This window comes from Manis javanica, chromosome X (assembly GCF_040802235.1).
Source record: "Manis javanica isolate MJ-LG chromosome X, MJ_LKY, whole genome shotgun sequence".
In the NCBI taxonomy this organism is placed as follows: domain Eukaryota; kingdom Metazoa; phylum Chordata; class Mammalia; order Pholidota; family Manidae; genus Manis; species Manis javanica.
Genome location: NC_133174.1, coordinates 100,402,817 through 100,417,894, shown reverse-complemented (window position 1 = coordinate 100,417,894; position 15,078 = coordinate 100,402,817). Strand labels below are relative to the sequence as shown.

Sequence of the window (15,078 nt, the reverse complement as noted above, 5' to 3'; positions counted from 1 at the left end):
TGTTTAAAACTTAGGATTTTAGAATTTTAGAGTTGAAGTTGATTTAAAGATCCAGTCAACAACAACAACAAAGAAGCACAAGGACACTTAGGGAATTGATGGATATGTCTGTTACTGTGGTTGTGGTGATGGTTTCACAGGTGTTTGCATATGTTCAAGTCATCAAATTGTATACATTAAATATGTTCAGTTTTCTGTATATCAATTATGCCTAAATAAAGCAATTTAAAAAAAAGGAGCAGTTTAGATACTATCTCTTTAAGGAGCACTGTTGTCAGTCTGGCCCAGATTACATAAATTAACAGCAAGAAACAAATTTATGTCACATTAAAATTCTTAAACATAGATATACAGCATTTTTTTAGATTGTGCATATAAGCATTTAAATGAGGAGTTGCAGCTTCACTCAACTTTGTGTTAGTTTAGCATTGTGAAAGGACGAAAATTCTGTAATAGTAATTCTCTTTATTAATAGGCTAAAGATGTTTTCAAGTAACAGCATTTGCAGTTTTTAAAATTCTTTTTCTGTGTATGTCTATTCTAATTATATTTATTAAAATGTAATTTTTTGTCTGTGTAATCTGAACATGTTAGGTTCATAATGTCTTTTTTTGTTTTTCCAGTAATGCATTTTCATTCTATTTTACAAAAGCATCTATCCATAAATTCATTGAGAAGGAAAGAAAACATCCTCACAACAGATAGTTCGAAAAAGCATAACTGTAGTGCACAGGTTAGCAAACTATGTACAGCCTGCCATCTGTTTCTCCAAAATAAAGTTGCATTAGAGTCCAGTCACATCCATATCTTTAACATATGGGTCCTTTGATTATACAACGGCAAGGTTAGGTAGTTTCGGCAGAGACCATATGGCCTTCAAAGCCTAAAATATTTACTGACTGCACCTTTTGCAAAAAGTCTGCTGACTGCTGCTCAAGGTGGCTAAATATGATCTGCTGGGAAGACCTGACAGGACAGCACTGGGGCTTGGGACCCTTAAGATGATGATTCCTACCTTCAGACAGTGAAGTTTAGACACTGATTAGATACTACCTTTGATCGAAATGAAGGGCATTTAAACCCCTCTACAGTATCTCTGTCTCTTGGTATCCTAAAATTCTTGTCTAATTTTGATTAAAAAGAGTCACTATGGTCTCATCCAAACAGGGGAAGAACCTGTAATTATAGGAGTGTGTGTTTGTATGTGTGTGTCCAGAAGAGAGAGAAAGGACTTCCTGCTTTAATTTTTATTTAACTATACTTTGAATACTTTGAAAAATGATTTCCTATATAGATTTCAAGAAGCAACAATCAAAACAGTAGAGAAGATAATTTTGGTTTAATGTCCTTCGGATTTTACTTGCTATTTGAAATCTAATCTTACATGTGTTTAATGTATAATGATGTCATTCAGTGTCCATGGTTCAATAACTTTAAAATAAAATGACATTTGTAAAAACTTAAAAAAAAATCCCAGTCCAGAGGTTATCATTCAGGAGTGTGTATGAATGTCACCTGTGAATACTTTGATCCATCCCAGACATAAAGAATAAGAATTTTCAGAACTAGGGTCGAGAGAGAGAGTATTTTGTTGAAGTTGCACAGGTGATTCTCATGCCTATCCGTGGTTAAGAACCACCATCTAGTCAAACCATCTCATTTTAGAGATGAAAGGTCTGAAGCCTGGGTAACTTAGGCTATGTCTTCCTGATTCTCCAAAGTCCTAGAAAACTTTCCCCAACACCTTTCTGTATGCAAGACTGTGGAGAGGCATGAGCAGACAGGGATTAGGCTCAACCTGCAGAAGATGGGCCAGATGGAGCTTAACATTCTCATTGCAGACCACCAGAATTTTATAACTGTTTTTGTGTTGATTATCAATAGAGAATATTTGTTTTAAATAGTTTTATCATTATGTACAATTATTATCTTTGTTTAGTAATTTAACTTTTACACTGAAGAAAACCTGGTGCTTTCTCATTCAGTGAGCATTCCTCCAGCTAGACCAACTCCTTCGGACTTGGCTATCGTCATGTATACCAGCGGTTCTACTGGCCGACCTAAGGGGGTGATGATGCATCATAGCAATCTGATAGCTGGAATGACAGGCCAGTGTGAGAGAATTCCTGGCCTTGGGTAAGATAGAATTTTTCAAATTGCTTCTTAGAAATCAGAGCTCATGTCTGGCATTCTCTAAACTATTTCATTAAAATGTTAAGGTATTGACCTTTTTAATATACAGTGTTTTTTTAAGAATGGCTAAAATGTTTCTCTTATTTTGTTTTAGACCAAAGGACACATATATTGGTTACTTGCCTTTGGCTCATGTATTAGAATTGACAGCAGAGATATCTTGCTTTACCTATGGATGTAGGATTGGATATTCTTCTCCACTTACACTCTCTGACCAGGTGACAAGCTTTTCAGTATATTGGCATGAGCATATTAACTTATATTGTTTGGCTGCGAAGGTACTGCTAACACATGAGATATTTTAATTTAGCTAAAATTTTCTCCTTAGCTTGAAAAATAGGTCCCATGAGCAATATGTAGCTGTTGTAAATACCCTTGTGGATTTGTTAGGATTGCTTTATCTATGTATTTTTAAAATATTTTTAAACACAGTTATTTTCATCTTGTCTCTATTAGATTTTTACTTTGGATAGCTGGCATAGAGAATATAAATACATTGAGCCTTTTTGACATATTACCCATGAACAGTGGAGTTTTTTTTAAAGGAAATGTGAGATTTTGACCCAGTTTTGCTCTGAGTTTTCTCTAGAGCCGTGCCATCCAATATAGTAGCCACTAGCCACATATTGAAATACAGATTAATTCATCAGATTAGGAATATTCAGTTGTTCAGTTTCTCCAGCTACAGTTGAAGTTCTCAGCTATGTGTGACTAGTGGCCGCCATATTAGACAACGCAGATAGCAAACATTTCCATCACCATGGGCAGTTCTGTTGGCCAGCGCTGCAGCATGTGTAGACGCAGCCCTCAGCTTTCTACTCTGAGTCAGGGTTCTCTTTTCTCCCTGTCTTTCATAGCAGGAAGCCGAACACTGGGTAAGGCTAACTCATGTCAATTTTGAGCCCACTTGAAGTCACACATCTAATATCTCCTGTGCACAGTTCTGTTTAATTTCTTCATTGGAGTAGTAACTATAGAAAAGCTTCAACGAGACATTGTGGGGAAAAAAGAGCTCGTAAGGGAACCGTGGGGTTCAGAATGCTGAAAGAGAAAGCAAGTATAGGTAGGAGTGACATGATTCTCTGTGTGGGTTCTCCCACTGCCATCACTGGAGGCCTGTTGGTTATTTTTCAGAACCCTAGGCAATGCTGCCTTTTTTGGGGGAGTCTTGACAGGGTGTGGATTTGGTAAGGAGATGTGCCTTTGGTGTGCACACTTAGAAATTGTAATACTTTTTTCTTTTCTTGTAGAAATACCATTTTAAGGAGAGGTTAGGTAGGGTGTGTAATATTAAGACAAAAAGTTAAATACATTTTTTTGGATTTATTTGAGATTCCAACCATCTTTTTTCTGCATGTTAAAGTACACGGATTTTAAGTATAGTGCCTGATTCAATTTAATATACACATACATATGTAGACCTCTGTGATCATCACTGTCTAGATCAAGAAAAAAAGAACATTTCCAGCACCCCAGAATGTCCCTTGTGTCCCTTCCTAGTCATTGCCACTCCCCAAGGAGAATCTAACTATCTTTTAAAGTGGCTTTTCCATAAGAAGATGTTCTCTGTTCTAAATGACTACCTACTTTGTACTTTAAGGAACACAACCTATTTGTAAGACGGAGAGCTGCTGTACTTAACCATACCACTCAGCTAAAAGGACACAGTTAAAATCCACTAGAGTAGTACTGGAGGGAGTAAGTAAACTGTCAAGTAAACTAATAAATAAATAGGACTTAATCTACTGTAAAGTCAAAACAGACCTGGGAATAAGAGTGGGGCTTAAATTAAAACAAAATTTTTACAAAGATCTGTGGATACATTCTGATGCCTCATAGTGGGTTTTATGATCAGCGATGTTTTCAAAATGTGAAAAACATTTCAGTAAGCTTTGAGCATGATTTTTTTTCTCTGTTGGCCAAGTTCAGAGGCTGGAGAGTAGCAACCCTTGTTCTCATTGCCTTTCTGAAAACAATAGCTAGTTCAGTGTGGGGGAGGGGGAATTGAAGTTTGCTGCTGGTTGGACTTTCATCCTTGCTGGTCTCATAGGCCAAGTAATACATTAGAAGCCTGTTACAAAAATGTTGGGGGCATTCACTCATACTTGCCTTTTTAGTGAATTTGATAATAAAGAGTCTCAATCATACATAAGAATCTAAAACCCAAGAGTCTCATTCATGTAGGAAATCAGTAAAAAGGTGGGAGACTCAAGGTACCACATTTGAAGTCAGATGATAGCTGTGTTATTATAACTAGAGTTACTCTCATAATTAGGCAAGAGAACTGATAACATTATTAAGAGTGATAGAAAAAGCAAGAAAGGGTTTCTTGTAGCTACTGCTACTCTGGAACTGCTCTATATAGTAAAAACTAGCCAGCAGCTCTGGCTTGAATTTGAAGGACATGAAAGCCCATCTTTCTCTACAGGGCACTCCACCCCTGTGTGTAGTGGGCATGTAAGGGTGTAGGTTTCCACTCAAAAATGCACACGCACTTGCACATAAAACACAAGGAATAGGATAAAAGCAATTGAGTTCTACCAGCAGAACCTTCTATAGGGCAACACTGGTGGTACTGGTGGATCACGTAGCTTCTTAAGCTGGTTTTCTTTTTGTCTGTGTTAGTCATGGCTAACGCATGATACAGCTAAACTTACAGACTAAGGAAATGCATTGTAGCAAATTCTTATTTTTGTCTACCTTTTTCACTAGGTGACTTCATCAATTTTTCTACCTACTGATTTAATATTTGAAATCCCAAATAGTATTTACATGTATAAGAAAGAAAATAAATGTATGTGCATTTATGTATATATATGAATATCCCCACATGGTCTCTGTCCATGTCTTTAGTATTCTGTCAACCAAAATGTTACCAAATTAATATTTCTGTGTCATATTAATTGGTGTTCATAGTGGTGACTTTGAGATGTGGCTTTGCCTTTTGGTTATTCAGAGAAAGTTAAAAATTTCAATTTTGTTTTGCTGTTCAACCTACCTTGAGACTTTTTTGTTTTGAAAATGGATAGTTTGTGCTATGTTTGATGAAATGTTAATACGAAAGCTCAACTTACCAAAATATATCATTCTCCTTTATTTTGGATCAGAGTTTCTTCTCTAAGGAAGGCTGAAATGTGCTAGAAGAAATTATCTATAGGATAAGGCGCTAAAGCACTTACACTTTAGACTTGTAGGTTATGATAGGACAGTTAACATGCAGAGCAGTAAAGGATCAAATTCCATGTGTAAATTTTTGTCTTAGTTATTCTTAATACTTGAGTTAGACATTTTTATTAAGGTTGGTTTTCCTGATCCTGTTTACTTGTTTTTTAATGTAGTCCAGCAAAATCAAAAAGGGAAGCAAAGGAGATTGTACTGTACTGAAGCCTACACTCATGGCAGCTGTTCCAGTGAGTAGAATATAAATGTCATTTATTGCTTACACTTGGAGTTTTTAAAAAGTAATACTTTTAGATATTTGTGTATGTTTTAAAATAATTTTACTTCATTGTAATTATGGTAAATGTGTTCTTAAAATCTTAGGTAACAAAATGAACAGAATTGCAGTAGACTTATGACAGTGAGAAGTAACTGGTGATTACCATGGGGGAGGGGTTGGGATGGGTGGGTGGGGAGGGTGAGGGGAATAAAGGGGCACAAAAATTCTCAATCCTATTATAAGTTGGTCAGTATGAGAGGGGGATGGTAGTACAGCATGGAGAATATAGCCAAATAAGTTCTGTAACATCTTCCTGTGTTGACACACAGTAACTGTACTGGTGGGGATGAGGATTTAATAATATGGGTAACCGTTGAACCACTGTGTTATATACTTGAAACCAATATAAGATTGTGTATCAACTAAACTTCAATTAAAAAAAAACTTAGGTAAGTGTTGGGAAAGATGAAATGGCCAACTTCAGATATGTATACCTATTAGTCTTTGATAATATTTGAAAATCGGTGATAAAAATGACCTAGTTCAAATTACCTAGCATGAGAATTGGTCATAATATTTAAAGGTAGAACATACTTTAAAGATAATTTTGTTTAGTCACTTAATTTAAAGATGAGGAAACCATCCTGGTGAACTGAGGCAGCATAGCCAAGGTTACAGAGCTGGTTAGTGACAGAACTGAGTCTAGAATCCAAGCCTCCCGACCCTTATGGTGACTAAAAAAACTCATTGGAGAGTGCTCCCAAAGAAAAAAGTTTCATTCTAAATATTCAAAATCCTCAGGTAAAATACAACCTTTTACAAAAATAAGCTGTTAACATTGCATAGCCTTATGATGACAAATTCGAAATCATTTTATGCAGTGTTTCAAACGTCTATAATCAGATGCATTCTTGTGCTTTTATGCTTCAAAAACGCCAGTGGGACTGAGTGTCACTGCTGCTTGTATTATGATCAGATTAAATCTTGTCCTAGTATCTTTCACAAAATTATATTAGCTCATGTCAAGTCTGAGATTAGATAAAATGAAGTGTTCAGTCCAGGTTTCTCTAAGAATTATGGATGGAAGACACTTAGGGTTTTTTTAGCTTTTAATTACAAAATTACCAAATAACCAAAGAATCGAAATAGGTCAGAGTAGCCTTTGCCTTTTTATTTAGAGGTGCTACTAGAGTTCATTAAGGTTACACACTGAAAGGATAATCTTTTGATGTTAAAACATAACAGTGATGTTAATAATAGGTAGCACAGTATACTGTTTTCCAGGCACTGTGCTAAAATGCTTTAGATAGATACCTCATTTAATCTTTCCTGAGACTTTGCAAGGTGGGTCCTCTTATTCCCATTTTATAATGAGAAAAGTTTGCCTAAGGTACAGAGCTCATAGGTAGTAGAGTGTAGTTTGAATTTTCACCAGTCTGAGCCCAGAGTCAAACACTGTGGTTGTCTCTGTAGGGTTTTTGTTGTTTTGTTTTGGGAAACAGTATATTGGCTTTATTACCCAAAGTACAAGAGTACCTAGTAAACCACATCAGAGAACACAGGGAGGGGTAAAGGCTGAGGAGACTAGGAAGTAATGTCTGAATGTGGGCCTGAAGGATAAGCAGTTGTCCATTCTTTACTTTGTGCCTTGGGAGGCTGACTTCTGTGGGTAAAATACCTGGGCTTGTTTGCTTTCTGATCTCTGGTTAGGTTCAGCCAATTATTGGCACTCCTGAGAGATCAGTGGGTGGAGGGAAAAGAGAGACATCTACATACTTAACTGCCTTCGCTCCTTCCTTGCCAGGCTATGATTTTTGGCCTCTGTCCAGTGCCCATTGGACAGTCTCTTAACCATTGGCTATAACCAGGTTTTTCCCATGGCTGTAGTCCTCCCCACATTCCAGGAATACTTCTCTCCTCTTAGCTTCTTCAGGCCTAGGGATAGTAAATGACCTCCCGTGTTGCTAGTTCACTGATGCTCCACTGAACTTTGTTGACTCCCTTGGCATCTCCCACTCCTCTTTAAAAAGATGTTTTTATGGATATTGTTTCTGATACATTCTGCTTCTTGAGTTTCTTTTCTGAGTCACAATAAAAGATTCTTTTAATATTGTAATATTCACATACAGTGTATGAATTCAGAATAAACCACAACTTCTTATAAGCAGTGACTCAATTGAACATCATAGAATAATAGGTTGAGATAAAGGGTGACTTAATGTGCTAACAATAAATCCTGCCAACTTGTTACAGCTGTATTGTGTTCTTACTCTTTGAGGCCTTTCCTTGTCTGTGATTGGTATCTAGTGTTGGAAGGAGCAGTGGAAAGGGTCTCACCCATCTGTGTCACTCCCATACGATTTTTTTCCATAAAACATACCATACATTTTTAAAAGAGGGATAGCTTTAGCATGTTAAAGTCCTTTTGGGATTTCTCAAGCACAGATGTGGACAAATATTTCACTTATACAATAGTGATTCCTTTTGTGGGTTTTGAGAAAACAACATTGTACCATGACTGAATGGGGCGGTAGCCTTTCCCCCACCTAGCTTTATTGAGATATAATTGACATATAATATTGCATCAGTTTAATGTATACAACCTGATGATTTGATGTATGTATATATTGTGAAATAACTACTGCAGTAATGTTACTTGGCACACCCATTAAGTAACATAGTTAACCATTTGTGTGTGTGATGAGATTTAAGATCTATTCTTCAGCAACGTTCAAGTATACAGTAGTCTTGTTAACCGTAGTCACCATGCTGTATATCAGAGCCCCAGTATTTAACCTTCTACCTGGAACTTTGTACCCTTAGACCAATATCACCCCATTCCTTCCACCTGGCACTCCTGGCAACCACCGGTCTACTCTGTTGCTATGAGTTTGGTTTTTTTGATCCCACATATAAGTGAAGTTATTTGTCTTTGTCTTTCTCTGAGTTACTTCACTTAGTGTAATGCAAGGGGTGGTTCTGCTGTCCTTGTTTGTGAGTGGCTTTATTCTACTATTGAAAGAGCCATCCATGAAGTTATTAGTTATAGCACAACTGAATTTACACTAATTTTTATACTAATTGCTATTTTAAATATTTAAGACTAGATATTTTTAAATAAGTGTGCTTTATGTGTAGTAGTTCTTGTTAATTTCTGCTAAGTAATGATTTAGTAATAGTCTGGGCTCTGTTTTTTTGTTTTGTATGTATTAGCTTGGGAGTCAGTATATCCCAAACCTAGTCCTACTTCTAATTTTCCAAAGAGCTATGAGCAAGAATCCTCTTCTTTAAAAAAAAAATTTTTTTTTATTATTCTTTTGCTTTTATTAAAGTATCATTGATGTACAATCTTATGATGATTGAAATACACAGCTCAGTGGTTTGGCATTAACCAATATTATCAAGTCCTTACCCCCTCCAGGGCCGTCAATGTCCATCAATGTAGTAATATGTTGGCACATCTTATAGAGTCATTAACTATATTCTCCATGCTGTACTACCATTCCCGTGACCAACCTATATTGTGACTGCGAATTATTGTGCTCCTTAATCTCCTCCTCCCTCCCCTGCCACCCTTTCCAGCCCCTCCCCTTTGGTAACTGCTAGTCCCTTCTTGGTGTCTGTGTGTCTACTGCTATTTTGAAGAATTCTGTTCTTTTCGTTATTGTTGCTATCTTTAGCTTATATTAAAATGGAATAGAAATTCCTAAATTACAGGGACATAAGAATTTATAAGAAAATATAAAGTTCTCTGCCATGCTTTAAGAGTCACAAGGTAGTAATAATAAAGAGAAAAACATCAGGATTTAGATTCAACATAGTTGAGTGTTTTGGTGCTATCTGAGAATAAGTGAATATATTTGAAAGAGAATAATTAAAATCTTCATGTGAGAGGTGAATGAATTGTTTGCACTGTCATTAACATTTTCAAAAGTTGTAGATAAACTTAGTATATAGATGGGACTGCAGCAACCTCTGTACTTCTTGGCCTTAGTCTTTTTGAAATAGTGAATGAGTAAAGTCAGTGAAATTAATTACATAATAAACTAAATATATCCATTATGTTAAAGACTTCTACCTAAGATGTTGTAAATAAGGTATTTTAACTGGACTGTCAGAGTTGGTGTAATTCTTTTCAGATTATTGAATATTTTGCTTACCTTTTAGGAGATCATGGATAGAATTTATAAGAATGTTATGAGCAAAGTCCAAGAGATGAATTATATTCAGAAAACTCTGTTCAAGATAGGGTATGATTACAAATTGGAACAGATCAAAAAGGGTTATGATGCCCCACTTTGCAATCTGTAAGTACATTTCATAGACTCTATAATGTGAACCTTTAAATCTTTTTGTGTTTTTATATCTGGAACATGAATAAGTAAATGGCAAGTTAATGTAATTTGAGTTATCACCACCATGATCATAAGGTCACACTTCTAAGTCTTCTACTGTAAGCAGAGGACCCTACACTCTGATCTTGGCAATTTACCAAATTTTAATAACAGTAAATATTTAAGATTTAGTTACAATATTTGGTCTCATGAAGAAAAACTAGAATAGACCTTTGAATCAAGACATTTGAGTTTAAAAAAGTATAATTTCTGACTAACACTGATTTCCATGATTCTGTATGAAGTTCTCTGATTTATTGTATTCATATAATAGTGTAGTAAGTATATGAATATAACAGTTACTTTAAATGCAGTGCTGGGCAGTGGAGATGAATTTTTCATTGGAAGGGAACTAAAATAGACAACTCAATATTTCAAAGATAATTAAAATTTTTTTTCTTTGACTTCATCATTTTCTTTCATTTACTGTGTGACAAAGCAGTTTCCTGACAGGGCACCTTTTTTTTTCATTTTAAAGAGTTTCTCTGGCATTTCTTCCCAAGGTGTTGCTTTGTTATCTTCTCATTGTCACCATGGTTCTGAAATTTTAGATGTTCAACTAAAGCTGAAATCTTTCCCAGAGCTTATAATTTAGTGTATCACCAGGAATCATGTATGTATGTATTAAAATAATTTTTCCCCCTTTTTATCAAGGATACTGTTTAAGAAGGTGAAGGCTTTGCTAGGAGGGAATGTCCGTATGATGCTGTCTGGTGGAGCACCACTGTCTCCTCAGACACACCGGTTCATGAATGTCTGCTTCTGCTGCCCAGTTGGCCAAGGTTATGGACTGACAGAATCGTGTGGTGCTGGGACAGTTACTGAAGGTAAGTATTCTGAATGTGGCAAATAATAGTTGCTACTAAACAAATCTATTTGCATTAACCTTGGGAACTATTGTAATTGTATACCTCTTAAGTAATATTAGGCTGAATGCAAACCTATATAGTTTTAGTTCCAGAAACTTTATTAGTAGAGTATCATGTATACCCCTGATTTTTATTTTTTTTAATCAAGGTATTGTTGATATACAATCTTATGAAGGTTTCACATGAGCAACATTGTGGTTACAACATTCACCCATATTATCACGTTCCTCCTCCCCCCCACCCCCATACCCCATTGCAGTCAACTGTCCATCAGCGTAGTAAGATGCTATAGTCACTACTTCTCTGTGCTATGCTGCCTTCCCCATGACCCCACTACATTATGTGTGTTAATCATTATGCCCCTTAATCCCCTTCTCCCTCTCTCTCCACCACTTTCCCTTTGTTAGCCACCAGTCCGTTCTTGGAATCTGTGAGTCTGAGTCTGTTTTGTTCCTTCAGTTTTGCTACGTTGTTATACTCCACGAATGAGGGAAATCATTTGGTATTTGCCTTTCTCCTGGCTTATTTCACCATGCATAATACCCTCCAGCTCCATGCATGTTGTTGTAAATGGTAGGATTTGTTTTCTTATGGCTGAATAATATTCCATTGTATATATGTACCACTTCTTTATCCATTCATCTACTGATGGGCACTTAGGTTGCTTCCATTTCTTGGCTATTGTAAATAGTGCTGCGATAAACATAAGGGTGCATATGTCTTTTTGAATCTGGGATCTTGTTTTCTTTGGGTAAATTCCTAGGAGTGGAATTCCTGGGTCAAATAGTATTTCTATTGTTAGTTTTTTGAGGAACCTCCATATTGCTTTCCACAATGATTGAACTAATTTACATTCCCACCAACAGTGTAAGAGTTCTCTGCATTCTTGCCAGCATTTGTTGCTCCTTGTCTTTTCCATGTTGGCCATCCTAACTGGTGTGACGCGGTATCTCACTGTGGTCTAATTTTCATTTCCCTGATAATTAGCAATGTGGAGCATCTTTGCATGTGCCTGTTGGCCATCCAAATTTCTTCTTTGGAGAAGTGTCTTCATATCCTCGACCCATTTTTTAATTGGGTTATTTGCTTTTTGGGTGTTGAGGTGTGTGAGCTCTTTATATATTTTGGATGTTAACCCTTTATCAGATATGTTATTCACGAATATATTCTCCCATACTGTAGGATGCTTTTTTGTTCTGTTGATAGTGTCCTTTGCTGTACAAAGCTTTTTAGTTTGGTGTACTCCCATGTGATCATTTTTGCTTTTGTTTCCCTTGCCTGTGGAGATGTGTTCAGGAAAAAGTTGCTCATGTTTATATTCAAGAGACTTTTTTGCCTATGTTTTCTTCTAAGAGTTTTATGGTTTCATGACTTACATTCAGGTCTTTGATCCACTTCAAGTTTACTTTTGTGTATGGAGTTCGACAATAATCCAGTTTCATTCCCTTACATGTAGCTGTCCAGTTTTGCCAACACCAGCTGTTGAAGAGGCTGTCATTTCCCCATTGTATATCAATGGCTCTTTTATCATATATTAATTGACCATATATGGTTGGGTTTATATCTGGACTCTCTTAGTCTGTTCCAGTGGTCTATGGGTCTGTTCTTGTGCCAGTACCAAATTGTCTTGATTACTGTGGCTTTGTAGTAGAGCTTGAAGTCAGGGAGCATAATCTCCCCAGCTTTAGTCTTCCTTCTCAGCATTGCTTTGGCTGTTCAGTGTCTTTTGTCATTCCATATGAATTTTAGAACTATTTGTTCCAGTTCATTGAAGAATGCTGTTGGTATTTTGATAGGGATGGCATTGAATCTGTAGATTGCCTTAGGTAGGATGGCCATTTTATGCCCTTTATTTTTAAGCCTTATACATATTTATGCCACATTGTCCTTCCTCAAAATTCTGCAACCTGCTCCTTTAAGCTTCTGACTGTACATGATCACTTCCTTGGAGAATTGCACTGTTAGAATCAATTTTTGTGTTCCCCCTTGAGTCTGTATTCCTGGCCTGACTTCTTGTTTGCTTTCTCTGCTGTTTCATTCAACTACCTCTGGCAGGGTTTCTCAACTTGGGTGCTGTAGAAATTTGAAGCAGGTAATTCTTGAATGTTGGGGACTCTCCTCTATACTGTAGCATGTTTGGCAGCTGGGCACTTGCAGTAACCTGCATCCCTCAGCTATGACAATGGAATATATCTCCAAACATTACCATATATCTATCTCCTGAGGGGCAAAATCACCCTGGGTTGTGAAACACTGGGATATGGTAGTTATTTGAGGAGTGTCCCACTTTCACTTCAAGCCCACTGTGTCCAGCACCAATGCTACCATCCCAAGCCAAGTTGCTTGTGATAGTGGTATTACCATCTGTAAAGTAATTCAGGGAGTTTTCTTGTAAGTTATCTGATTGTTTATGTTTAGTATGTTTAACTTTCATCAGGTCTTCCTATTTCTTCTTTGGATTGCTCCCTCCCCTGCACACCACCTTTGGCATCCAACCTTTATTATTTCACACTGCTCTGAGGTAGCAGCCTTCCAGCTGCTGTGTCTCCCTGCTCCTGTTACATCAGTTCTGACTGATCCTGTTTGCCTGTTAGACAGACACATGCACCTCAAACAGTGCCTCACACCTGGCAATCCTGGCTTTCAAGGCATCTTTCTCCAGCACCATTGTATCTGTTCATCGTTATTTTCTGTTATTTGTCACATATATACACACACCTGGCTCTTTTGTCCCGACAAGCCAGTCTCCTCACTCTTTTGCATGCCAGAATTCTTGCTGTCACCTCTGCGTATTTTCTGTTCCCTTCTCTTAGAATACCCTTTTTCCTTACTGGTCACAGCCATCGTTTAATGCCCAACTCTCCAATTCAGTCTTTCCCAACTATTTCCTTTTACATTGAGCATTCTGGTTTTTTAAGGCACTGTTCTGTTCACCATTAGTATCATGTAGCTTAGTATTTAAGTGTGTGCAATTCTTCCCAGGTAATTTGTAACTCACTGAGGGTAGAGTCTCCTTATTCTTTATGTGCTTTGCTCAGAAGGCTTAATATAATGCTAGGTTGTCTATAAATACTGCTTGATTATTGATAGCAATAAACAAATTACAAAAGGATAATGTAATCATCATGACCATCATGTTTGATAAGAGCAGCTGTCATTTGTTGAATACTTAGTTTATGCTAAGAAGTGTTACTGTCCATGTGTCATCTCATTTAATTCTCAATGAAATAGGCTCCCTTACTATCCACACTTAATATATGAGGAAATGGAAGCTTAGAGAGATTATGTAATTTGTCCAATTTGCACAGTCAATTGACAAGTGGTAGAGAAGGAATTGCAATCAAAATGTCTTACCAAAATTCTACGTAGATAGCGGTAGAGCCAGCTCTCCCCCTTTAACAAAGATTTCTGTACTTAATAATCTGAACTATAGCCATGAGAAGTAAAAATGACCTAACAACATTGAAATTGATGCACTGTTGAAATGATGTTGAAATGTTGAAAAATGATCACACTGCACTCCTCTCACCATGGCCTCATCTTTTGTCACATGTCAGACTCTGGCTCTCACTGTTAATGCTGATCAAACATTGGTGCAAGTCTGAAATGTGGTATGCTACTACCTTTGTTGTGTTTTCCTTCACAGTTACTGACTATACTACTGGCAGAGTTGGAGCCCCTCTTATTTGCTGTGAAATTAAACTAAAAGACTGGCAGGAAGGTAAGAATTTTATGAGAAACACTAGTGCTTCTGTATACACTGAAAACCACTGTGAGCCTCAAGCGTCCATCTACAAAGTGTATAGCAAGTGGGCTGTTGCTTTTTCTCTGTGTGTTCTTTTCCTCAGTAACATCTTTAGGTTCCCAAGAGGAAAAGAAGAGCCTTTAAATCTAGGCATGATGATTATGAATTTGGGATACTTGATAGGAAAGAGGAAAAAAATCTTAGTGGAGCTTGCCCTGGGATCGGAGAAGGATGTATGTCCTATCTTTGAAGCTCAGATTTGCTAGTGAAGAAGTTTGAACTAGGAAATGAAACCCCAGATTTTCAGGGGCTAGATGACTGACTAATCACCCCCCCCCCACACCCCAACTTCTTAGCTCTTGAGCCCAGCAAACATTTTTGTAGTTGAAATTCACCTGTTCAGCTATTTGTATACCTGAACTTTTATATGTAACTATT

General features: G+C 36.9%; 1 protein-coding gene across 9 annotated transcripts in view; it reads left to right on the top strand.

Annotated features, from left to right (window-relative positions):
- The window catches only part of ACSL4 (acyl-CoA synthetase long chain family member 4), an 86,284-nt gene that overhangs the window by 53,186 nt on the left and 18,020 nt on the right, over nucleotides 1-15,078 (top strand). For all 9 annotated transcript variants that reach the window (XM_073227993.1, XM_017641736.3, XM_017641735.3 and 6 more), the window contains 6 exons: nucleotides 1,986-2,136; nucleotides 2,288-2,411; nucleotides 5,532-5,603; nucleotides 9,800-9,939; nucleotides 10,681-10,853; nucleotides 14,542-14,616. In XM_073227993.1, the coding sequence (XP_073084094.1) occupies nucleotides 1,986-2,136; nucleotides 2,288-2,411; nucleotides 5,532-5,603; nucleotides 9,800-9,939; nucleotides 10,681-10,853; nucleotides 14,542-14,616 (735 nt within the window). The remainder of the gene's footprint in view (nucleotides 1-1,985; nucleotides 2,137-2,287; nucleotides 2,412-5,531; nucleotides 5,604-9,799; nucleotides 9,940-10,680; nucleotides 10,854-14,541; nucleotides 14,617-15,078) is intronic.